Here is a 26,941-nt window from a genome sequence, read left to right as displayed (position 1 = left end):
AATACTGATTTATTCATATTTAAAAGTTAAATTAACACTATTTTTAATAAAATCTACTTTTTGACCAATCACATCATATTGACTTACAGATTAGTGCACAATTATGCTTGCAATTATATTTTTCCTTTTACAAATATGGATAGATAATGAAAGGACAAAAAGTGGGAGAGAGGTCATAATCTAGGATGTTAGAAATCATTTTAGATTCTATTATTGTGGGAACCATATATTTGGATATTAAATTTATTTCAATTTATTTCATCTAATTATTATAATTTTCTTAAATTTTAACACAAAATATAATAAATAATTTAATTTTTTTAAATATTAAAATAATAATAATATTAAAAAATAATATTTTATTCAAATTTTAACTTTTATCTCAATTCAACTTATTATCCAAAGAACCCACTTTTAATCATGAAACCCTTATTATTGGACGGTTTGGCAATTTTCTCCGCCATGGAGACAGGCGATGTTAAATCCACTATTAGTACTATGAAACCACCGACAAAAGATAGAAAAAAGTTGTTGATTAGAGAACAAAGGGGGCAGCTTTATTTGAAGTTGACGTGGCGTCCGAAATGCCACCTCATCCACCCATATCCCATCCCGAACAGATTTTTGTTTTTTTTTTTTTTTTACAAGTATAATTATGCATATCAATACTGATTTATTCGTACTTAAAATTTAAATTAACACTATTTTCAATAAAATTTACTTTTTGACCAATCACATCACATTGATGCACAAATTAATATATAATTGTGCTTGTAACTATATTTTTCCTTCTTCTTATATGCATTGGGTCTACTTTGTCCCTTAGCAAATTTCATTATATATATATAGAGAAGAAAAAAAAAAGAAAAATTTGTCTAAAACGTATTTTATGTAAATTCAAAACTAACGGTACAGTATACCTTAAAATTAAAAGATAAAAAAAAAAAAAAAAAAAAAAACATTTTAGTTCAATTTTTACAATACTTTATCGGTCGATTCGTTTATGCTATTTATATGAATAATAATATGAATGGGAGCAAGAAGTCAAATTGATGGGGGAAACTTTCTTTCTTTTAATTTCTTCGATCTGACTTTATCTAATTACGAGATTAACCTATTTATATATATATATATATTCACATATGATATTTTGCGCCCTTAAAACTTTTATAATTATAATAGGAGATGGCGATTGGTGGTAGTGTACGAAATTAAAATAATAATTAAAAGGGACAAAAGGATTGAAGTAGTTGAGGATAACGTGGGCGGTGGTGGTGCTGCTGCGCTCCCGAATATCATTCCAAAGAAGTCACCACCCCCACCGGACCCCCTATTATTGTCACTGTATGTGGTGCCACCAGTATTGAATCCTGGAGTTGATGTCGACGGTGTGTCGCTGCCCTCCCTGCAATATATAGATAGCATTTTTAATATTGTAGGGACGCATCATATATGCAATCTTTGATATTCAAACAACCCATCATAATCGTAAACTTAAATATTGGAAAAATGAGTGATCGATCACAAACAAGAAGTTATAACAATCAGAACTGCATGAATAGATATGGGTGGCCGTCAATAAATAATTTTATAATATGAAGCTACTGATCATTCATGATCAAATCATGAGTGAAGATAAACTTACATTAATACTAGGCATTCAATTATTAGTATCAATCAAAACAAGTACGATCGAGCTAGCCCTTTGTCATGCCGACTAGATCATATATACATTAATACATATGATATACCTATGCATGCATGCATGTATGTTATAAAGATATATCCTTTTTTGTCAAGACTTGATACTTGATGATGAAGTAGTTCTAGCTAGCACACGACTTGATGAGTACTACGAGACCAATTAGTTACCTAGCTAGTGGCTAAAGATCAGATTATCAGTTAAAAACTTAAAAAAAAAAAAAAGACTGATGAGTTAGTTTCCTTCAATATGAGAGGCGCGAATGCTAGGTAGCTACTCATCATGAACTTCCCTGGATGATACATCAAGGTGGGAAAAGGATAGGATACAACTATTACAAAAAGTCATGGGAAAAGACCCCATTTTTGATATGATACATAATCTACTTGGTTGTCCGTGAATTATTTTATATCAAATCAGACAAGTGGGCTCCAAAAGTCCAAATAATTAATACTACAACATTTTCTCTACTTTACACATAATAATTCGTTTAACCGATCACCGCTCCCATCCGGAAAGTAACATTAAATTATACAAATCTCGTATCTATGCTTGTCCATAAAAATTTTTATGTAACCGGTACAGTTTTTTGTTATAATATCGAAATCCGTAGCAGTTTTGGCTGTAATTCTGGGTAGCTATTCAAACGAAATTATATATTCTAATAATATAAGAAAGAGTTGGGTGTATTTGTGCCATTCATGCAGCCGGCAAAGATAAAAAGGGAGAATCTGAAAAAAAATGAACCAACTAGAAGGATGTATGGTCAAGTCCCTTGTGGAAAATGGCCTTTTTCATATTGCACTTTCCGCCCTCTTTTTTTATTGCATTCAATTCATGTTTAGCGAAAGAGTTTACCCATGTTGTCGGTGCAAAGCCCAGGGAAAAAAATAGCTCCAAAACAGTGCAACTTGACATAAAAATAGCTAGTAGCCACCCCCAAATTGTGATGGTTGCTTCACTTCAGTTTTTATTGTTTATTTTTATTTTGAGATATAAGAGAAACAGAGCAAAAGGTAAACACAGAGAGACAGACTGAGAGTGTCATGGAGAGGAGTAATGGGTCCGGATAAAGGATAATAGTACCTGGGCCCACCAAAGACGCCGGCGTTCATGGTGAGCTGATCAATTAGCCCAGCGGCCTTCGGCTCCACACTTGAGGCCTTGGCGTATTGGAAGCTTGCTCCCGCCCCCGACGGCACAAAGAATGCTCCATTTACCATTATGTCCCCCTCCGTCCTCCAGTTCCAGTCCGTCCACTCCCTCTCGTCCGTCTCCACCCGCTTTGTCACCTGTCAACCATATTTTATTTACATCTGAATTTCAACACATACCCCCGTCATAAACGGTAAACCTCAATCTAATTAAACCTGCTTCAAATCACAATCCGTAGCGAGTAATACAGACGCGCCGCCGCTTAAAGTGGGATAACGTGTTACACATTTCAGATACAGAGAGACAGATGGGCTTAAAAGAGATCACTAAAGTGGGGTCTTCGCAAACATAATTAAGCAATCATAAGCAAACAAAGATATGAAAAAGAGTACCGCATACAACTAAAAAAAAAGTTACCTCCTTTGCGTTTGGGTCCCCCGGTGCTGTGTAACGATTACCCTGACTATTAATGGTCGGGTTCGCGCTACCGCCGATGGCGTACATCTCCCACTGCGTGAAATCGTTGTTAACCACGTGTATATACCCGCGTCTGCACCGTGGCATGCGCTGCACCAGTGCCTCACCGAAGTGATTGAAAGCTATCGTTACCTGCATGCCCGAGTCCAAGGCGTAACGATCGTTGTGACCCAGCAGCATCACCTCGTCGTGATGCGAGAAGTAACTGTTGGATATGGTGATCCCCGTGGACCCCATTATGGCGTCGATCAATCCGTCCGTGCAGTAAGACAAGGAGCAGTGGTCTATCCATATCTGTCGCGCACTGAAGATGGAGATTCCGTCGCCGTCAGATCTTCCCCTCCATCCGGCTTGCGTCGGTGACGACCGTATCTTGGCGTTCCCCGACGGCTTGCAGTGGTGGATGTGGACGTTGTGGATGATGACGTTGGACACGTACTGCAGTGTGATGCACCCGTTGCCCACAATGTGGACGTTCACGCCTCGACCGTCGATGGTCTTGTAGCTGTTGAAGATCAGCTCGTGCTTCAGTTTTATGCCCATGTCCGCCGCGAATATAATCCTGTCGACGCATTAGCTTGTCTTTCATGAGCTGCATGGTGAAATATGTTTGAACTACATTTTAATTTAACTTTACCAGAGGGGTTCTTCTTGGATCACGGCGTGGCGGAGGGTACCCGGGACCGGATTTGCTGGGTCGCTGTCGGACGAGTCAGTTACGACGTAGAACTGACCACCTTTACCACCGAGGGCGTTGTGACCGAACCCGATGGCGCAGTCGGCGAGCCTTTGGCGGTTGTTCTGCCAGTCAGCGTCGCAGCGCCAGCAATCGTCGATGGGATTTCCGGTGAGGCATGCGGAATTTTGGTCCTTTGCTTGGAGAGAGAGCATTTGTCTCTGCGAGAGAGAGGCATTGACGCGCCTGCAAAGAAAAGAGGAAGGGTGAGATGGTTGGAAAGGAGTACTCTGTCTGCTTCTTGAGAAATGCAGGGGAAAGTGAAGAAAATGAGGGAACCTCCGATGGGGGCTCTGTTTGTTCTGAATAAAATGGATGAAAATAAAAGTAAAAACAAATTCTCTAACGACTGAAGATGGGATTTTTTTTTTTTTTTGGGTTCAACAATTGGGAAATCCTAAACGGGGAATTTAATGTTTGAGGCTAAAATCTTAGAAAGTGATGCCATCTCCGGAATGTAAACACAGGGTTGGGGTGAGTTTACCTTTGGACTTCTTGGACAACAGCTTCAGGATCGGGGTGTTGGTGAGGGAGCGTCAGATTGGGTGTCGCGTTGGCGAGGAAGGACAGAGAGGTGGAGAGAGAACATATTAAGAGAATGCAGGTGGTAAGAAGCAGCATCCTCGAACGAAGAATAATAATTTACAATCTGGGGATATATACCGTGGGATTTTTATTTTTATCTTAGCTTATGTAACTTAAGATTCTTTGAGCCTCTTGAATGCATTATGCGCAGCAGCATCCAATTACAAACTCAGGAAGCTGAAAATTTTACAAAATGTGATGTATTTATATAATAAGCAAGAATATAATAATGATTGATTTCTTAATAATGCAAAATGCGGATACTTTTCTCCTCTGCTCAGGGTTTTGAATGGGGTTCCGTTTATTTGAAGGGGAAGAAAAGAAGATACAGGAGATTTGGCCGTGATTATGGAGGTGATGGAAGTTGAGGAAGGAGGAATTGTTTTCCGGTATCCCAAATTCTCTCCCCTTCAGATGGAAGTTTGGAAGGACACACTTTCAGTCACTCACATTCTTACCTTGCTAGATAATCATTTTAGGTGGAGTGGAACCATATATTTATCATTAACCGAAAAGTCAGGCATGGTACTTTTCCTAAAATGGCTGCAGCCCCTTCTCTTTCTTTCTTCACTTCACCTGAACAAAACAATACCTATTTGCCTTTGCCTACGAGCGAGATTCCTTGCCTCAAGGATGCGCGCGTTCTTGTTCCGACAATCTCCGCGCGTGTGAACACAAATACCCTTTTTTTTTTTCTTTTGAAATCAAAACATTACCTCCTTTATTCATCAAACGGTTTTCAATACAATTCTTATCTTGTTAAAAGAAATTAAAAAAGCCTTTGGACTGTCTTTTATCCAAACTTATTACTCTTTTATATATGTTGAATTCTTCACAAAGATCTATTTACTAACAACTCTATGATATCTTCAACTAGCTGACTACTCCACTCCCACGTCCCTTCCTTGCTATTGATAGCCTGAATGTCTCCCGAAACATCACCTTTAAAAATTGCTTGAGATATATTTAATTTTGTACAAAGAATCAATGCTCTCAAATACTTTTTTTAATTTATAAAATGTTACTTTTGCTCATTTTATTTTTTTATTTTTTGAAAATTTTAAAAAATGTTAGTATTAATGAATTTATGTATTTTTTTTAAATATTACAAAAAAAAAAAAAAAAGAGAATGAATTATCGGTCACGGCCAGTCGTAAGAGCTATTTTTATGACTTGGTGAGAAATAGATTTGAGGGTTTAGAATCTTAGATGGATGGATTCCTATGTTGAAGATTGCAGGCAGTAGTTAAAGCTTCTTTGGGTCAAGGGAAAACATATTAAGATAATTATAAAAATTGCTACAGCCACTACAAATATTATAAAAATAAATTTATAAATTGATATAGTTTCATAAAATACATTAGATTTAATTTACAATGAAAATAGTTTAATAATTTAACATATCATATCAAGTTATGTCAATTGGTAAGTTTATTTTTATAGAATCTATTTGTAATTAAAGCATTTCTTCTATATTATTTGCTGGTATTGTGTACTTGTGACTACTGCAATATTGAGTGAGTCTACTTGTTTGAATTATTTAGTGAAACAATAAGGTCCCGTTTAAACTGTTTCATCTTATTACTATAATTATTTTAAATTTTTATATAAAATATAATAAACAATTCAATTTTTTTAAATCTTAAAATAAAAATAATATTATAACAATATTTTAATTAACTTTTAATTTTTATCTAAAATCATCTTATCTCATTTCTTCCTATTATATAAACCGCACCTAATAGGTTATATGCATCCATAAACATTGACATGAATGGATGAAAAGAGTTGGGAACAGAATGCTAGGCCGCCCTAATCATAACTAGAAGTCTAGAAGAGAGTTTCAACAATTGCAGAATAATCAGAGTGGGAGAATGATAGCTAAGAAACAGTAGGAAATGAAAAGATTAGAGTGTGATGATGATGATAATAATACAAGAGTTGAATAGAGTTTGTGAATTTAATATTTTTAAGTTCGAATATTCCATATTGAAATAATAAACAAACAAGGTTGGTTAAAATGGACAAAAGGTCGCCATGCTGCGCGCATGATAACTAATGCACTCAAAATTGTTTTCACTGCCGGCCCGTTTGATTAATTCCAATGCACCCACATTAATCAACTTGTCACTTCATGTCTTCGATGACCCTTCATGATATAGAATTCATTGGCTTCTCATGCGTTTGGTGCCTAAAGCTTCATTTGCTCTTTTGTAGATTTCTGTCTTAACAAGTGAACTTCCATGATTGCAAGAGATCCATGCATATTCCTGAACATGCAGCCCGCAATAATAATAAATTAAAGGCTCTAGTCTAGTGGATAACAATTCAGGAAATCGATCTATATATTGGAATTATTATATAAAATGTAAGAATTTATAAGATTACATTTGAAGCCTACTGGAATTTATTTTTTCTCATTTTTTTTTTTCAAATAGATCAATGGGATTTCATTTTTCGTCTATTTTCGATAATCAAACTTAAGAACCCAAAAATGTCTTAATCGAGAAAAATCCAACACATGAACATCATGACGATAAGATTCTTGTACACTTTTCAAAAAAATCGGCCGTGAGAGAAGAAAGAAAGCATGCATGAATAAAACGATTCCTTTATTTTTATTGAAATTAATAATAATAAAACTATGAGCTTGGGCTTTTAACATTCCAAATATTTATCCTAGCCTAATTAATTAATTACTACCAGCGACTTGGTTACGGTCTGCGGGAGATAAAACGCGAAGAACAGGTAATTAATTAGTTAAAGTTTGATACTGATCATCACTAAAAGAACTAAATGATCATAAAGGGGCACTGATTTTAATGGGGGATTCAAACTCCTAACTTCGTTTTTCAAAGTAGAATTGCTTTCCGTGAATGGATTGGATCGATTATAAATCATATACGTTCTGGAAACATAGCAGAAAAGCAGATGTTTTTCGAACAATTACTGGCTGGCTAGCTAGTACCGTTCAAAAACTAACCAATTAAAGGTGATTTTTTCTTGCCTGCTTCTGATCCCTTAGTGGCGCCAAACGTGTAATATAAGGGCCGGTATTTGGTCCCATCATGTGTAATGTTTTAAGAGCAGCATGCAGCGGCATCAATTATAATGATTTGTTCTTACCTCATTGTCTGTGACTCTGTATACACCCAGATAATATAATTTTGGTTCGTCTGTATCTGAAGATCAAGCTGATCATGAAAGAGATTCTTCTCTTACTTTTGTTACAAAGTAGTAGTACTGCCGTTGCATGTGCCGGTTTGGAAATCTTGGATTCAAACTACCATAATTTGTAGCCGTCTCTTGTCCTTGCAACCTGGCCCACACCTTTTACATGGTGCACTCAATGGCTTTGTTTTCACCGTCGACGTTGCAATAAGATACTTTGACGAACTCGTCGTGAACCTAATTGATTCAGCAATTAAATGCCTTCACATGATTCAAGTTGTCATGATCAAAGAAACTCGTCATCTAATTAATCCCAGTGGCCAAGCGGCCCAGCTAGTGCTAGCTAATATACGTACTTCCCTATTCAGATTGAAAAATCTCTTCTTTTTTGGTGGGTTTTGTGTCCCGTCATTCGATCGAGAAAATATATAATTAATTAAAAGGTTAATGTTTCCTTAAATCATGTAACTCGTGAGTTTGGAATCCCCGGATATTCCAATAATTAGTGTTTTTCCAAATTATTCTGTTTATCAAATCCACTTTTTCTGTCATAACAAACTAACCGGCCCATATTAGAGATCCGGCCGATAAGGATGCCCTAAGAATGGGTGGCCGGAGGTGCCAACAACCGGCCTATATATATAGCTAGACACCTTTGGCATGCAATGTAATTTGCCTAACTTTACTCAGATACGATTCCTTCATACATAGTTCGATATTTGTCCGAATTAATGTAGCTAGCTAGGGAGAATTAATTCGAAGAGAAAGTGGAGTACTCCAGGGGCAAGACCTAGAATATTTTCCAGGTCTTAATTACTTGGAAATTCTTTATATCGTGGTTCCTCTGATATATGCATGCTCGGTAGACCGGACCGAAAGCTAGCTAGAGATCTAGACTATGTACTTTAGGTCCACCTAGCTAGCAATTAGGTCTATGACACTTTTTCCGATCAACATTTCATATTAGAGTTTTGCTACATACAAACACATTAGTATACTAATTTGTATACCAATACTGATTTATTCATATTTAAAATTTAAATTAATATTATTTTTAATAAAATCTATTTTTTGACCAATTATATCATATTGGTACTCAGATTAATACATAATTATACTTACAACTATATTTTTCCTTCATACTAATTTGCTCATATACGTAATAATATTCGATAAGGTGAAAATTCGAATGCTGTTATCAACTTCTTTAATATATTTAAATATTTTTAAAAAATAAAAAATATATTAATACATTTAAAATCATTTTTTTAATTATTAAATTAAAAAAATTTAACCAACGGTCCACTAGAGCGATCAAACATAAGCGGCATATATGGAAGCTTTCCCCTTCTTTATATCGTGGTTCCCCCGATATATGCATGCTCGGTAGATTGGACCGAAAGCTAGATAGCTAGAGATGTAGACTATGTACTTTAGGTCCACCTAGCTTGCAAAGATGTTCTTTGACACTTTTTCCGATCAACAGTCACTACAAGAAAAACGACTTTTTACGATTAATTTATTGCAACGAAAAGATTACTAGCAATTAAAATTAATTGCTTGTAATTTTTTAGTTGCTAGTAATCTTTTTGTTACAATAAATTAATCGTAAAATGCCGTTTTTCTTGTAATGAGTTCATGCTAATTTGCTCATGTACGTAATGGTATCCGATAAGGTGAAAAATTCGAATGCTTTATCAACTTGCATGTGACGTTCATACTCTAGTCTTATACTTTTCTAGTTCCTTGTATGGATACACTTCGAGCTCATTGACCATTAAGGCCGAAAAACAAATTATTAAAAACATAAAAAGAAAAAAAAAACAGCAGTTTTTTTGTTTTGATAAGGAAATTATATGAGGTGGGGAGGCTTGCGGTGCTTAATCTACGTGGATTTTGTCTTGGTTGGAGGAAAAAGCCCCGATTCATTGCCTCGATGAGGAGAAAGTAGAGGATGAAAACGGAGGGCGCCGCTAAAGTACTATGCATGCATCATGGGTCGACGAAAGTACCAAACTTGCGGAATTTAGAGAAGAGATCAATTTGGCGTATATATTTAATTCTGTGATTCCCAGTCTTGCATGAGTCATAAAGTCGGATATATGAAAAAGGGATATTTACAGACGTTTCATGTACTGCTTTTTGAGCAAAATACAGATCGGAAAATGCAAATTGAGGCTTGACGGGAAAGAAGCTGCTTTGATCAATGCAACATTTTAACCAAAGCAACGCACCATTCAAAGAAAGCTATATACGAAAGCGCATCGAGAAAAAAGCGGGGAAAAGCCTTAGCTTTCCTAGTAGATAGATGCTAAACCAGCAATGAAGGAAAGGTAAGGCTTGCTTGAGATGACAAGGACCCACGACAATGGAGATTGACAATCCATTTAGATTTGATTCGATAGAAGTAAGGATCATGGCCCACCTGATCAAGACTCGTATTATAATCACTAATTGTGCGTACGTGGGTCTCATACTTCTAATTGAATCTAATTAATTGGTTAATAGGCGAAGTACCTCATCCTTTGCTTATATCCGTACGTCTCAAAAATATTCAGAAAGAGGATAAGGGATAAAAGAAACACCCTTTGCTTAATTGATTGGTATTAATCGGAAGTAAGTTTGTTTTGTGAGCAATGTTATTGGAATATCTTTGGATGATTTGATTATAGGATGGTAGTGAATGAATTCTTATATTCCTTGGGAGGGATAAGAAGTTTAAGCCCTTCTTATAGTATTATTTTAAAGACCTTTAATTATAACTAATGACTAATCCTTTTAAATTATAGGTCTAGATTTGTCCGTGATATTTTTTAGGTTATTACAAACACTACAATGAAAACGGTTTTTGGGACAAAAAATTTCATCCCAAATTGTAAGTTTTTTGTTCCAAAAAATATTTTAAGATGAAAAAAAATCATTCCAAGGTCATCCCAACATCACTGTCTCAAAAGGTATTTTGGGACGAAAATCACCATTTCGTCCAGAAAATATCTTTAGAAACAATTTTGAAATTGACCGTTCGATACTGTTCGAACGGGCTAGTTATTTGTCACGGTTCAATTTCGTTCCTGAATGATGTTCGAATGGCAATACATTGGGCGTTCGAACGAAATTATATTGGTTGAACGGTTATGAAAACACGTTCAAACGATCCCAAATTTTGATAACGTTCGAACGGTACAAAAGAGATTTTCGTTTGAACATTAAAAGAAGTGATCGAACGGTAAATGGATCGAACGGTGTTGAGTTATGTTCGAACGTTACGCTAATGAATTGCGTTCGAACATTTTTTGACCAATCTGGTTTCATTCGAACGGCTATATCAATAATGTTCGAACGTTACATGGTCGTTCGAATGAAAACTATTTTATTAAAATCCAATAATAATGAAAAACTAATTTGATATTCATAAGATTTGAAAAACATACATTAGAAATAATTTAGTACTCACGAAAGTTTTATAATAAGTGCGAACTAATAAATAACCACAAGGCTGACATTGTTCATACATAATTAGATAATATCATAATCTATACGTAAAAAACCATCAGTTGCTTGGAGGCCTGTACTGTTGCATAAGCTGCTGCATTTGGAGTTGCATTTCTCTCTTGAATTGTTCTTGTTGTTCTTCATGTTGTTTGAGGTGCGTCTTCATCTCTCCTTGTTTTGCCAATTGAGCCTCTAACTCATACTGCCTTATAACCAATTATTCGATTATGCGATTCGAATTCTCTTACACTATAGATGCCGCAGAAGCAGACCCGGAAGAAGAGGAAGAGGGGGAATGTTTGACACAGCGACCCAAACCCTTCAAATATCCTGAACGTTGACCCAGAACTTGTGTGAAAATCTCAACTTCATTTGTTGAGGAGTTTTGATCTAACGCAGATTCAGTAGGTATGTCAATCATTTTATCTTACACATAAGATAAATAGTTAATATCATCATAAATATTCTAATATATTTATTTAGAACAATTTATAATACTTATATAATTCTCATGGGCATCAGGATGACTCCACTCTCCATTACGATTAGTATGTGATGCAGCATATAATTTTGTCAGATCATAATTTAAAGATTAAGTATTTAAGTATTATTGAATTTTAATTATTTGTAGTTTAATTAATATTGAAATTGATAGATTTCAAGATTAACTTGAATATTCTAATTTGTAATTAACATTTTAACACTGACCAGCATAACGTTCAAACAGTTAACTTGATCGTTCGAACTTATGACAAACGTTCAAACGGTAAACGTGTACCATTCGAACGGGTCTGGAACAGATTCCAGTCGTCTTCAACCTCCGAAAACTCCAACATATATTAAACTCATTACATCAAACGACAGCACACAATATCACAAACTCAGTGCAGCAAACGAAAACAGTTATATTCAAACCAAAATGAGTCAAAGATAGCATAAATACTTGGTTTTGATAGATGAAATTGCAAGAGTATACGTAATGCCCAAAACCTTGAAAAAGCTCTTCAAAAAAAGTAAAAATAACCCCTTAATCCGAAAATATATGAGATGGATGAATGCAAAAAATATTTGGGGGCTGGATTGAGAGAGAATGGCGCTGGTTATATGGGAAATGAACTGGGAGCTATTTTGGGAGCGGTGAGATGAGTGCGAGATTGTGAGGTTTTGTGGTCTAAATGTAGAACATTTACGTTCGAACGGTAACTTACTAACCGTTCGAACATGAAATTATTTTGCGGGAAAGTTTTCCCCCGTGATTTTAACGTTCGAACGTGAAATATTTCGTTCGAATGTTAATATCCCGGGTACAAAAACGTTTGAACGCATAATAGTACGCGTTCGAACGATATTCAAATTCAGATTCAGTGTAAATTTTTATTCGATTAAAAATTAGATTTGCACTAGATTATAGTTACTGATGTCCTATAAAAGTTCCAAGCCAAACTGAATCAAATTAAAGTGTATTTCTTTCCGAGAGTACAAAACTTAAGACATTCTATGTAATCGAAATGAACTATTTTTTATCTGATTAGGTTTACAAATTTGATATGTCAAGTAAAATAATAATGTTAAATTGCTAAATAAGACGGAGAAACTGCTTACAAGCTTCTGATCTTGGAGACAATGATTAAGAATTATTTTTAAAAAATGCATATCTTATTCACTGCAGAGTCTCTTTGCCATGTGATTGTTTAGTTTGATTTAAAGAACAATTGACATACGATTGTTTAGTTTAATTTAATGAACAATTTGACATCAATAACTATAATATATATGCTTGATTATATATTATAATCAAATATTACTATATATGTTAATATGTTAGTATATCCTAATATATATAACATATATACTATCATATAATATAATGTCATCTATAGTGTTAGAATAGAGAGTGTTAGTTAATTAGCTTATAACTAAAATATAATTAGCTTAATATACTAAACAACTCATAACATGCATTTATCATAACACTATTATATGTTACCTAATATTATTATATAGAGAACTCTATATAGTATACTATATTATACTACATCATATTCTCAATACTATATATAAGTTAATATAATATAATATAATATTATTACCTAAATGAAAATATACTATATACTATATTATAAATAATAAATATAGCAATAATGAAAAATTATTACTATAATAAACAAATCTTTTAATAATAACCGTACTTGGCAATAAATTACAGTTAATACTTTCGAACGGTATTAACTTACCATTTGAACAGTATTGCATATATAAATTGTTGCGGAAGTAATTTTCACGGAAGCCAAACGTGTGCATTACGTGGTTCTCCTCCGTTCAACGCCGTCTTCTCCGACGTAAACAGTATCCACTCGAAGCCAATCGATCTAGGCACCGGTATTCTTCATTTTCAAAGCATTTTACCATTTAGATTTAGGTTTTGATGGATTATTTGTTTGAATTATGATAAACTCATTTTTCCATCAATACTCATCATAGATTTGCTTTAATCTTTTGTATGAATGTTTATTTAGCTTTGCATTTGATTTATTTGGGTGAAAAATCCATGGAATTGAAGGATTCCATGGATTTCAATGGATGAGTCAACTTGACCTGGAATCCAAATCGACTCGAATATCGTTCGAATGCTACAGAAAACGTTCGAATGATATTCACTAACCGGTTGAACGTTTGGTTGGGCGTTCAAACGTTCATCCCAACCGTTCGACCGTTAATCCAAACCGTTCAAACAATATTTGAATGTTTGAACGTTGTTTGAGACGTTCAAATGTTTGGGCCAAGTAATAACCCATTCGACCGTTCATTTATACGTTCGAACATTAGATGGACCGTTCAACCTCTACGTTGAGTGTTCGAATGGTAAATGTTAAACATTCGAACGTTGTTTTACACGTTCAAAGGTACAGTTTTACCGTTCGATCACTATTCCAGAAGTTCGAACGGTATAAACTATTTTAGTAATATTTGTTAATTATTATTTTTTCCATATTATAGTTCCAATCAATTTTAATTAAAAATAATTTCTATATTATAATACAATTAATGTCATAATTTAAAAATATAAAATTTAATATTAATGTTTCTATTAATATTAATCACATTAATATTAAATAAAGTGATATTATGTATTAAAAGTTATTTTGTTCACAATGCCTCACTTTATTAAATTGCTATTCCTTGATATATACTGTGAATAGTTATTTAATGTATTTTTATTATTAATATTGTGTATCTAATTTTTAATTGTAAATTTCATGTTGATTATAATGTCTTCTTCTAGGGTAGGACGTAAGCGACGCAATCTTGGTGAGACTAGTAGTGGTTCGGTCAAGGAGAGGACTGTTTCACTGGAGAGACCAATGAAGATTTCTGATTTCCAGAGTCTTGTCTGGGAGAGTCATTCACTACCAGCAGTTTTCAGCGATCGTGGTTGGGGACCTGTTCTAGACGCACGAGAGGAAGCATGGGAGCCAGTCTCCTATATTGATATTGTTGCTGAGTTTTATAGAGAGCTCGGTAGTGCCAGCCCCGATGACGGAGGGGCCTACAGGATCTCCGTCCGAGGAGTACCTATTGTATTTTCACGGGTACTACTTGCTGAGTATCTCGGTATTCCTATGTTGCCAGATGCATTTTCAAATGTGGTGCCTAGAGAGTCTGATCCTTCAACTGAGGCGGAGACAACTGAGGAGGAAACATCAGTTTATACTGATGAGGTCGATACCCTTGCTGATCATGAGGTGAAGGATTTGGTTGTTGGTCCAGATGTTCCACTGTATGACGGGATGAAGAGTATCAAACAGGCAGATTTATCCTCTTTCTTCAAGATTTTGAATTTGATAATTACCAACAACATTGACCATCGGCCGCACAAGACAGAGGTTGGCATTGATCGAACGAAATTTATGATAGGGGTCGCTCGTGGCATTCCTATCGACTTGGTGGGGTATATATTCGATAGGATTCGATCAGAGTCTCGGTACATTTCGATGAATATACTGCCATTTAGGATCCTAATCACCTGATTTCTACTATATGCTGGTGTTGTGCCTGATGTTGTCGAGCGTAAACGGGAGCCGATGAGATTGATAAACAGCACCACCCTCTCATGCATCACGGGACACTCAAGACTGCGTCTTCGTGGAGATGTTCCAGATCAGGTTGATCCTCAAAGAGATGCAGAGCCGAGAGATCATGGAGTATTAGCTACTGGGACATCCACACAGGCCGAGGCATCAATAAACAATGTTACTCGTGAGGAGATGGACGAGATTGTGCGTGCAGCAATCAACGAACAGATATCAGCGGTGATTGATGCAGTGCGTACGGAGATCCATTCTGTTGTGTCTGTGCTTCGTACACAGATTGATGCCATGCCTGCGACTCAGGTCACCATCTGTACTCGACTGACACAAATAGAGAAACGTATAGCTGCAGTCGAGGAAGATTGCAAAGACTTGGGTTTTAATTAGTACCTTCTATTTTTTTTTAAAAAAATTTTTGTTTTAAGTATGGACAATATTTTGTATTTTAAATTCAGTATTTAACTATGAAATAGTATTATTTTATATTTTCTAAACTAATTATTAATTTATATTATTCATATTATTTAATTAACCTATTTCTTATATTTACTAGTTAATATAAATATAATTCTGCAAAAAAATAAAAAATAAAAAATTGGTTACCCTTGGTCACCGTTCGAACGATAAAAAATAAAAAATTAACGTTCAAACGATAAAATCAGTTTCCCTCTAAAAAAATTTTACTTAACGAGCCAAAATTATGTTCGAACGGTAAAATTTATACGTTCGAATGGTATATATTTAGTGTTTGAACGTTTAACTAATTTAGGACAAAATATTTCGTCTCTAACTAGACCGTTCGAACGGTCTGGACAATCCATCATTTTTTAGAAACAAAATATGCTAACTTTTTGGGATGATTTTCATTTCGTTCCAACCAAAATCGTCCCAAAATCAATTTTTTGTTGTAGTGAAATGGTATCAGAGTTACACCTGACTAAAAGTATAAGATTCGAGTCATAGCACCTATAATAAACTTGACCTAAAGAGGATGTTGGAGATTTCAAAAGAGCTACATATTGTTATATCCCTAAAGCCTTTTATAATGAGTTCAAAGGAGAGAAAAGTTCAAGCCTTTTATAATGAGTTCAAAGTGCTCCAATTGCAATAATGGCTAGTCCCTTAAGATTATAGGCCCATATGTACTTTGAACTTTGTTTAGGTTGTTAAAAATTGTATTATTTTAATCATAAATAAATTTCTCAAACAATATGTTTTAATCAAACACATTATCCATGACCACAAGATCATAAGAAATTATCAATATGCCACAAATAAATTATGTCACAAAAGGCATCAATATACTACAAAGATATCATAAAGCAAAGACATCATCTTAATTTGGTGTCAAACATAAACTTCTCCTTCCCAATTGGAGGCCCTTGTAGTCGTTATAGAAGGGTTTGAGTTTCTTACTTCTAAGTAAGGTCGGATTCCATTCACCGCATTTCTATACACAAATAATTTATTATATTGTAATTAATTTTCCTTCTTAATTTTATAATTTTCAATCACATCGATTGATTTATTACATTTTAATTAGTTTTGTAAGTTAAATACTTAAATAAAAAGTAAAAATTCCACCTATAAAATTCATGATAAAGATAAAGGAAAATGCTAAGCAGCATCTTGATTTTGTCCCCCTTAGTTTGATTGCTTGTATGTTTTAATTTTCTTTTAATGGTTAATAAAGTAATTACTAGTGAATGTATGTATTTTAAAAAAATATTTAAATATATTAAATTTTTTTTGAAAAGAATTAGAAATGCACTATAGACACGGCCCCTAGTAGGTTAGCACTGTCCAAAGATAAAGAAAAATTCTATATACTACACTGTCATCTCACTCTCATTTTATTATATAAGATGTGACACATTTATCACCATTAGATAATCTTTTATTGAATGATTATTTATCATCTAATAATGATAAATATGCTCTTATATAATAAAATGTGAATAAAATGAAAATATGGAGTATAGTATTAATCAAAGGATTAAATATGACCTATATACCTTACGAAGATGACCAAAGACAGTCGGAGAGAGTGATGATTTATCTCTTCGTATTCATGGGCCAGTCAGCGCAACAACTTCTCCTAATGGGCAGCTAATCCATGTTCGGGGGCCTCTATAATCTATGTACGTCTTCGGGTTTTCCTGCTTCAGACATCATATTCTGATTTGCCCTTTCACGAATTTATGTGACAGGCTGTTATTCTATCACGGTTGTCCAGTCCGGTCCGTGCTGACGTTAGTTTGAACTTTGAAAACAGGTTCGGTATGTGCTTCGGGAAGCCGTTGGGGTCTCCAAAGCATCCATCTCATTGACGGTTTTACCCTTCTTTTTTCAATCTTCTCTTTCCCTCCTCAGTTCTCAGATTCAATTCCTATTTCATAGGCGAACAGACTGCTAGTTTCGGGAGAGAGACACAGAAACAGAGAGAGAGAATTAGGGTTTTAAGCTTGCACTCCACTATGGACGGTGACATCATACTTGATTTAGAAAATTGTGTTGCCGGTGGTAAGCAAAACGCTCTTGACCTAATTTTTCCTTTACTTCTTGATCTTTATAAACACTATAATGGCCGTACTATTAGTTGAACTTCATGATTTGAATTTTATTTTTGTGTTTGATGTTCATTTCTTGTTTACCTATTAGGTCTCTAGGGTTAGAGTCTATTATATCATGACTGCGAAATGTGGTTCCGGGTGGGTTTTGGGGATTAGGGTTTGCTTGATCTTATGAAGGGCTTTGCATGCGCATGATGTTGTTACGGATAGGTTTCGGTAGAATTACAGTTTGGCTGGGAATTGAGTTGAGAAACCTTTTTTTATGAGCAAGATGAAGATTTTATTAATTATGAAAGAGGATGTTACCTCAGTACACAGGAAGGGTGGGATCTCATCATATGGTCTGTCTTGTTGCTGAGAAAATGCCAGAAGAGACGTAAATTAAAATGGATTTCCTCTTATTTCCAACTAGTACAGCTATCTGGTTCAATTTGGGCGACGTATTTACCATTCACGAGATTCAATATATTGTTTTAGGGTTCTTTTTCTTCAGTTTTCTAGTTTTCTTGGCACCCAATTAGGCGTTCATGTTCTTTAGTTGTGATTAGATTGTTCAATTAGTGATAAAAAGTGAGTGGCAGATGGTAACGCAAAAGGAATGGTGAAGGGACCCAAAATTGGAAGTGCTCCAAGGAAAAGGCTTGCTGACATAACCAACTTGCAGCAGCAGCAGCAGCTAAAAGCAGTAAACCAAGATGTGAAGCAGCTGACCATTTCGCTTACAACTAAAGAGTATATCGAAAAGCTACGGAAGGTATGTTTATATTGTTTCCGTATTTTGTCTACTATATGTCACTGGATATTCATGATCTTCAAATGTGTGATCTCAGTTTAATTTAATGAGGTAATCCTGAATATGATTTTCAGGAAAACATGACACTTATGAAGCTTCTTGTAGAAAGAAAGTATCCTTCATGAACAATCTGGCTTACTGATTTATTCATTTTCTCACATTAGTTTTTGCAATATGGTTCTGGCCTTTCTCCTTTCCTTGACTTTGGTCGGCAGTAAAATTATTGAACTGAGCGTAATTGAGCTACAGAAACTGAGAATCAATTTGCTGAAAGTGCAGCAACAGAATTTGCAACTTGCCCAAGCAAACAGCCAGATGTTGGCGGTACCTTCACATATATTAATTCTCAGTTCAATTTTCTTAAAACTTTCAGTTAACTATTTTCTGGGACTTCTGAATCAGAGTGTTGATGCCTTGATGAAACTGACATATCATTTTCATCCTGCAGGAGCTTAATTCAGGTAAAGACAGGGTAAGTTAAATTCTGTTGCAAGAAAGTGGTAAAACTTGATTTCATTCTCTTAGTAGGTGTTTTTCATGTAGGTACTCGGGCAATACCTATCTTTTCATCAGTGAACGAGTGTTACTGCTCGATGCGTTGATCCCTTATTTTGTTATCCATAATAACTGTGTTCATTCCTTTTTCAGCTAAAAGCACTTCAGCATGAGCTTGGATGCAAAAATGGCTTGCTCAAAGCAAGAAAACTAGACTTAGAGGTTAGTTTAAATGGTATCTCATTTAATCAATTCCATATTCTGGATTGGAATCGTGAGATGTACTGCTTAATCATTTCTACTAACTTAAAGTGCCAATTAGGATTCTCATTATATTATGGTTAAATTTCCTTTGGAATAAATTACTCAATTTCTATTACTATCACTGATACTTCATGTGAGGTTATTAGAATAGAATGTTGTTGAGTTAGAATTTTTTACTCATATTATAAAGAACCTAGGTTTTTTTTTCCCTCTCAATGTCAAAGTGAAAAGACTAACACATCAAAATACAGAAAACGAGGTATGTGGTTCTTCGATCTTTTGCTGTATACTGAATTACTTTTTTCATTCACTGCTTTAAGGTAGGAACAACTAAGCGTGATGAAGCAGGGGAATTGTCTCAAGCTGATAGGAGGGACACTAAACCATGCCACACCAACAGGAGACGGCAATCCAAACGTCAATGTAATCGTCATACTAGACATTTATTTGAGAATTTGAATCTGTTTATGGTACCAACTTTTTTCTTTTTATGTTTTGGATGCAGCTTTGGCTCCTACCACTGTTAACCAAGTCCATGCCAAAGAGACGGTTGAAATTAAGAGGTTTGTCTATGCCTGTTTAATTGTTTTGTGTTAAATTGTAGTCAGTGTTCCTGTTGACAATGATCCAGAATATGAAAGGCTCCTCACACGTGCATTGATGTTCCATCAGCCGTAATTTGAGAAGGCGATCTACAAGGCTTAAAACTGAAGAGCCAGAGCCAACGGAAGACATGTTTGAGATAGATGACGCTTCTGGTCCTACCTCTCTTAGACCAGTCCATCCTAAAGAGAATATTGGAAATAAGAGGTTTGTCCGTGCATGTTTCATAGCTCTCTGTAGGTTAATGTTTCCAATGGATTTTTACAAATTATCCAGAGAATTAAAGGATCCTTAGATATACTCAAATCATTTTTCTATCAGGCATTGTCTGAGAAGGCAGTCTGCAAGGTTTAAATCTGAAGAGCCAGAACAAGCTGAAGACTTGTTTGAGATAGAGGATGCTAAATTTCCTGTCTCTCCTGTAGTTGATGATCTGGTGCATGACATTGGTCGAACGCGGTCTGGATTGTCAGCCAAAAAAGAAGATGAAGGAAATACCTCCCATAGATTTGAAGCACAACAAATGCGAAGATCCTCTGTTGGAAGGCCATTGCGCCGAGCAGCTGAGAAGGTTCAGTCCTACAAGGAAACTCCTATCAATGTGAAGATGCGACGGCAGGAGTGAGTCCATTCTGTCCAAACTCCTATTTTGGTTGTATGCCTGGTGCCTTTTTTTTTTTTTTGCACTCTGTTTTTCTTGGTTCTTGCACGTTTTGCACCTTCTGTTTAAACAACTTATATCTTTCTGGATACATGCTCCTAACTCCGCTATATTTTTTTCCTTTTATTATCGTTTGCAGATGATCCTAAGGATGCAACAAAAAAATTAACTCAATTTAGCTCATTGAGTTGCACTTGAATAGACTAAACTCTCTCTCTCTCTCTCTCTCTCTCTCTCTCTAATCTGTATGTGTTAGGGGTTTCTCTTTGAACCCAGGTGATAAGTTGTTAGAGTAGAACTATTAACTTATTGAGATGGTTGATTACCGTTACTATGGTGGTGTTGATTTACGGAAGAGGTGTAATTTCGGTCTTACGGGGAGACAGTTTAATTTCATTGGGTAGACTTTCATTAGAGTAATTTTTGTCTATTAATTCCAAAAGAAATTTCACCGTATTTCAGTGGATTCTAAGAAAACTGAGAGAGAAGTAAAAGAAATACAAGTAGTATATATATTAAAGGTGGATTTGTTCCAAATCTACGGTATGTCGCTTCTTTAATTTATAAGATATATACACTAAAGAGACATTATTATCGCATGAGCATGATTGACAGGAAAAATAAATAAATTAAAAGATTTAAAAATAATATTTTTTGGATAGGTAATCGAATTTCTTACAAAAAAAATATTTAAAATAAAATAAAGATGAGAAAAAACCCAAGGAAATAATATCAGACGATTATAAAAATGTTTGTTCACATTGGATGCATGACATGCATGGGGTGGCCTTTACATGACACGCATGGTATATGTATAGGATAAAGACATATATTGTGGGGTTCGCTTGTCGGAAAATTCGGTGTATTTTCTGCATTACATAAGACTTTTATCAGAATTAATTTTTGTCGGATAATTCCCCTAAAGTCTTTCAATTTCAAAGGTTTTCTCACTGTCGAGTTGACAATTAAGTACAAGCTGGTTGCGAAATCATATTTTGGGTATTGAAAAATGGAAAAATATAGTTACAAGTATAATTATGCACTAATCTGTGTATCAATATGATGTGATTGGTTAAAAAGTAGATTTTATTAAAAATAATGTTAATTTAAATTTTAAATATGAATAAATCAATATTGGTATACAGATTAGTGCGTAATTGTATTTATATATAGCAAAATTTTTAAAAAATATAAGATTTTCTCACAGTTGCATTCCTTTTCCTTTTTGTGTTTTTTTTGTTTTCCAGTAAAAAGTGTGAGGAGAGGGCAATAGGTTCATATCTACCACCTATGAACCTACTTCCTGGTCATTGTGACTATATCTGTTGGGGTTCACTCACCGTTGATTTTTTTCATCGGGGGTCTCTCCCAAGAGTTTCAATTTCACGTGGATTACTCATCACTTAATCGAGAATTATATACAAATTCTACAAAATCATGTTATACTTTTGACATATTGAACAGTAAAAAAAATATTTAACAAAAATGACAAAGAGGAGATCAAATACTGATATCTTCTATCTATCTGTCTACGACAAAATGTTGGAGAGATCAAAGAGATGTGATCATATATATAGCATTTCACATCTGTCGCAATAGGGATAAAGTTTTGTTTGGTTGTTGAACTCAACTTTGTTTAATTCAGTTTAGTTTTATTTTAAACTGAATCTAATATTCAAATACCTAATTCTTAAATTCTTAAATTTATTTCAGCTCAAAACTTTCTATACGTGGGATCCACAACATTTTTTACCTCAACACATCTTTATAGGTGGGGTCATAATCTTTTTCAATTTTTCATAAATAAATTTATCTTAACATCTAAACACATTTAAACTTATTTTAGATAGATTTCACATAACTTATTCCACCAATTCAACTCACTACTATTTATAAAAAATTCAATTAAACATCCAAACGCATCCCAGGAATAGCTGAATATGGACTTCAATCGTAATTCGACTCCAACCCCACAAAAGACACAGATAATTAATGGTTATAAGGACTGGAATTCATTACCCCCAATCCATCGAAACCAAATAGGTACAACTATAGGTATGGTAGTTGCATTCCATTTTCAAACTGGCTCGTTCTAATCATTGACTATGTATGACAATCCAGTACTACTAAAGTCAATAACGCCTTTGTCCCTTCACAGTAATCTTGTTCGTTTTTCTTGGTTGCTATCCAATCAACATTCTTCCCTCCTAGCTCTTTGACGTGTGGGTCCGGCATCTTTCACCCCTCGCACATGTAAAGGCAAATAAAGCGCTAGCTGAAAAGATTGAATCCAATATCGTATGTCACTCCTACAACTCCAAACCGCGTTAGCGCACGAGCAAAGCAATTTGTTACAGTAAAAGTTGAAACTGATGCGCTAGTAAAGTTGTTAATTGTTGAATCTTGATGGTATATAGATTTATGTTTCTAATTCGTAAGAAATACTAAAATTTATACAATGATTTGATTCGAAGTATCGAATTAATGATGGCATGCATGAATCGTGATGGCTATATATGCATGTGGGTCTGCATGCAGTGATTATTATTTGGACAATAACATGGTGATTGCATCGCACAAGCTGCTTTGGCCACACAAAGATCCAGGAGGAGGCCGTCGAGGTTTTTTTCAACCGAAACTCCAAGCCTAATAAACATGTTGGTGTGGCATATTGCACAATAACGCATGTTGATCTTGGACGTTGGAAAGAGAGGAAATTAATGGCAGACCCACACGCAAGGCATGGCTTGTCCGAGTTTCCGAAAACAGTGAGTTTTGAACGGGTCAAATTGGACAGCCGTTATTCTTTTTCTTTTTTTCCCCCCACGTAAAGATAACACCTGTTGTCCAAAACCGCTCCATAAGGACCCTACCCAGCATCTGCTTTGCCATATTTTTTTATGATTTTCGGTTCCGCTCCCTTTTCTGACTGAATATATGTGAAAGAGGAAGAGACAAAGGTGCATGCAGCAGTCTCGAAGGATCGGGGGCAGTGATGTTTTATTTAGAGTCTGTATAATGATCAATGTTGGTGGCTCACTTTGTGTTTAGTAGTAAATAGATATGAAACAAATTTCGATTGTACCATGTTTTTCACAGTTTGTCTCGATACAATATTGATATCTGTAGACAGTAGACTCCTGGTCATTTCCCAGCTTGCTATCCGGTTTCAGTTCTTAAATATATGCCAAACGACAGTTGTGAGCAGGGATGTTTTCGATTGTACCATGTTTTTCAAAATTTGTCCCGATACTTGATATCTGTAGACAGTAAACTCCAGGTCGTTTCCCTTGCTACCCGGGTTCTCTTCTTAAATAATGCAAAACAGCAGTCAATTCTTAATTTTTGCTTACATAGACATAAGAGATGAATCGATGCTAAGATTCTAGTTTCATTGATTTCCTTTCACTTCAACATCAGCAATGTGTTTAGCGTGTGAAAATTTGTCCCATCAACTTAACCATATGAAAGAGTATTGGTACTTTTATTTTTTTATGAAAATAATGAGTCCGATAATAAACACCCGATTTATAAATAGCATAATCGAAGAAAAAATACTAATTTTGAGATGCACTAAGGAGTTACGCTCGAGGGTTACATCCATTCATCATCTTCTTTACCTCTTTATTACAGAGAAATGAAGATCAGAGAGAATGTTGCATGCTGTAGTACAGCGATCTTGTCCATTGTATATACCTCTTTTAGAGTCAAAAGAAGAACCTCTCCATACAAGCTCAAAGGAAAAAAGGGTGTTTGGAATCTTGGATCATGATAGATTGCTAGCTTTAATCATTCATCAAATTGCACTCTCTTTTAGTCTGATAGTGGAGAGATATTCCCAACACTTTACTAATACTAGGATTGGTTTAATTGGCTGTGTTCTTTTCTTTTTTTCTTTAAGAAAGAAACTCAAAAAGTTATATAAAATTATGTCAATTTATAAAATTACATGGAGTCATATGCTGGTAAACATATATGGCTTGAAATAGTATTGATGTGTGTGAAAACAAGCAACGTATATTGTAAACTTAATGATTTCCGTCAGTTTTTGATATGCTAATTAAGGGGACACACGTCAAGCATTAACGTTTTCTAATTTACTTTTTAGCACGTGCCCGCCGCAGGTTGTCACACAAAAAGTTGTAATATGAAAAGGAAGTGGCTCTCACTTTTTACTGCAGATTTCCACATTCCTTCCCTCCTTGTTTCAAGTCGTGCGCACAGCATCCAAATACATAAAGATAAACGCACTCCGCAATTTGCCCTGCGTATACTTTTTGGCCTTTTGTATTGTTGTACAAACTCATGTCCCGTGAAAATAAAAGAATTAAAATTATGAGAATAAAAGGAAAGTAAACAGCAACGAAGTGCTTCAATTCTATAAAAAGTTTCAAGAAACCACACCTAAATAACCCCCCTGCATCCCTTCCACCTCAACTTTGGGCTCAGACAACTGCAAGAAATGGAGGTTCAATGCAGTCTTCTTGGCTGGGAATTGTGCCACCACGAAGAGGTGAGACAATCTATAAGCATGTTTAAGTCCTGTGCTTGCTGTCTTTTGTTGGCTAGGCATTTTTCTGTTTCTCGTGATTGTAGTTTGTTTTTTAGGGGTTGTAATAGTTGTTACGACTATGAAATTGGCAGGGAGTGGAAGAGTTGAGACGTTCTCTCTTGTACACAACCTTCGAGTTAGAGACAACACTTGTAGCTGCTAAGGAGGAGATCTCCAGAAGAGAACATGAGCTGATTAGTATCAAAGATCTGTTGAGCAGGACCATCAAAGAGAGGGATGAAGCACAGGCAAGATGCCAGAAACTAACTTTGGAGAAACTCATGCTCCAACAACAACTAAAGCAGCAGCAAGTACTAGAGCAGCAAGTCGCTGCTTTAAACAATGAAGATGAATCAAAAGGCACCGACTCTGGCAAGCATTCTGCCTCTTCCGACTCCCACGGCAGCATGATTTCCTCTCCGGACTCGGACCCAGGTTTACAACCACTGCCAGAAGCCGCCATGCAGTTAATAGCCGGGAAGCCACTGCCAGAAAAAGGGAAGCTCCTGCAGGCAGTGATGGAAGCTGGACCACTCTTGCATACCCTCCTCCTAGCCGGACCGCTCCCCCAGTGGCAGCACCCACCTCCCCAAATCAACTCCATTGAGATTCCACCAGTGGCAATTTCTTCCCCTTCACCACGTCTTGTACACCAAGACTCTGGAATTAGTTTCAATGGGTGTTTTAATAACAAGTCTAATGCTCTGTGATAGCTCTGTTTCTTCCCCCAAGGGCCAAGTATTGAGAGGTTGCCCTCCGTTGACCAACACCTAGCTAGCGTTTTCTCCTAGTTTTCTAGTATGCCCATCTTTTTCATACTATTAAAAGATGAAAAGGTCATTAGCATGAAATGGATGGCGATTATTATGCATTTACTTTCCAAAATCTGTACACAGCTTTATCTTAGAAATGAAAATCCTCTAACTTATCAAGCATCACGGATAGAGAACTGAACCTTCTTCTGACAACTCTAATTCATACTGATTGTTTATAATGTGAAATGGATTTGTATTTGACACAAAGTCTGGAAATTCATTACCTCCGGGAATATCTAAACACTCATATCCTTGTGTCTGTAAAATGGGGCCAAGTCTCAGAAGATGGATTAATTTAATAAAAGCAATATTGTTGGGCTCATGTGCTTATATCTTGCTTTTTGCTTTTGTCTTTTTATATTATAATAAAGTAGAATAATGATGGCAAGTATGACCAAGACAATCAATCATAAATCTTCCCACGGATTTTTTCTTTTCCATGAAGCACACCTACCACTCACGGCTAGTGTCTGCCACTAAAAGAACATCCAATTAGATTTCAATAGCATAACTAATGAGTTGAGCCAGACCCAATAAAAATAAAAACATCAGGCTTGATCCACATCAGAACTTTATGCATATATGCCCACCAATAAAAGCAGCAATTGATCAAGTTTCAATTGTAAAACCGGCTTTGAAATTATGCCCAATGTTCACATGGAGATCAGCTTTGGTTATTGATTAATATAGACCATTAATGCAACAAGTCAAATGTAAATTGTAGCTACTTGAGAAGTCTACAAAATGTTTCAATCTTAAAAGAGTAGTTTCAGCCATTG

The 26,941-nt window shown here is 35.4% G+C and overlaps 3 protein-coding genes across 6 annotated transcripts; 2 read left to right on the top strand and 1 right to left on the bottom strand.

Moving 5' to 3' along the window:
* Positions 1 to 1,148: 1,148 nt before the first annotated feature.
* On the bottom strand, positions 1,149 to 5,229 carry LOC122288285 (probable pectate lyase 18). The gene is made up of 5 exons (XM_043095554.1): positions 4,555 to 5,229; positions 3,972 to 4,256; positions 3,275 to 3,896; positions 2,789 to 2,994; positions 1,149 to 1,405 (listed from the first exon to the last, which is right to left on the bottom strand). Exons 1-5 carry the CDS (start codon positions 4,689 to 4,691, stop codon positions 1,174 to 1,176), a joined length of 1,482 nt encoding a protein of 493 aa, XP_042951488.1. The 5' UTR covers positions 4,692 to 5,229; the 3' UTR covers positions 1,149 to 1,173.
* A 12,505-nt stretch (positions 5,230 to 17,734) lies between these two features.
* LOC122288239 (SHUGOSHIN 2-like) lies at positions 17,735 to 21,215 on the top strand. Of its 4 annotated transcripts, none has more exons than XM_043095551.1 (11): positions 17,735 to 17,929; positions 18,561 to 18,733; positions 18,847 to 18,884; positions 19,006 to 19,096; positions 19,221 to 19,244; positions 19,421 to 19,489; positions 19,852 to 19,954; positions 20,037 to 20,094; positions 20,204 to 20,341; positions 20,456 to 20,755; positions 20,935 to 21,215. In XM_043095551.1, the coding sequence occupies exons 1-11, from the start codon at positions 17,884 to 17,886 to the stop codon at positions 20,936 to 20,938; spliced, it is 1,044 nt and encodes a 347-aa protein (XP_042951485.1). In that variant the 5' UTR covers positions 17,735 to 17,883; the 3' UTR covers positions 20,939 to 21,215. The 4 variants fall into 4 exon arrangements, with proteins under 4 accessions (XP_042951485.1, XP_042951484.1, XP_042951487.1 ...); XM_043095550.1 differs by having other exon boundaries at positions 17,740 to 17,929; positions 18,988 to 19,096; XM_043095553.1 differs by having other exon boundaries at positions 17,787 to 17,929; positions 18,551 to 18,733; positions 18,988 to 19,096.
* Positions 21,216 to 25,087: 3,872 nt separating this feature from the next.
* LOC122288223 lies at positions 25,088 to 26,282 on the top strand. The gene is made up of 2 exons (XM_043095549.1): positions 25,088 to 25,308; positions 25,440 to 26,282. Exons 1-2 carry the CDS (start codon positions 25,258 to 25,260, stop codon positions 26,055 to 26,057), a joined length of 669 nt encoding a protein of 222 aa, XP_042951483.1. The 5' UTR covers positions 25,088 to 25,257; the 3' UTR covers positions 26,058 to 26,282.
* The last annotated feature ends 659 nt before the right edge of the window (positions 26,283 to 26,941 follow it).

This window comes from Carya illinoinensis, chromosome 1 (assembly GCF_018687715.1).
Source record: "Carya illinoinensis cultivar Pawnee chromosome 1, C.illinoinensisPawnee_v1, whole genome shotgun sequence".
NCBI lineage: Eukaryota > Viridiplantae > Streptophyta > Magnoliopsida > Fagales > Juglandaceae > Carya > Carya illinoinensis.
This window is presented reverse-complemented; position numbering and strand designations above follow the sequence as displayed.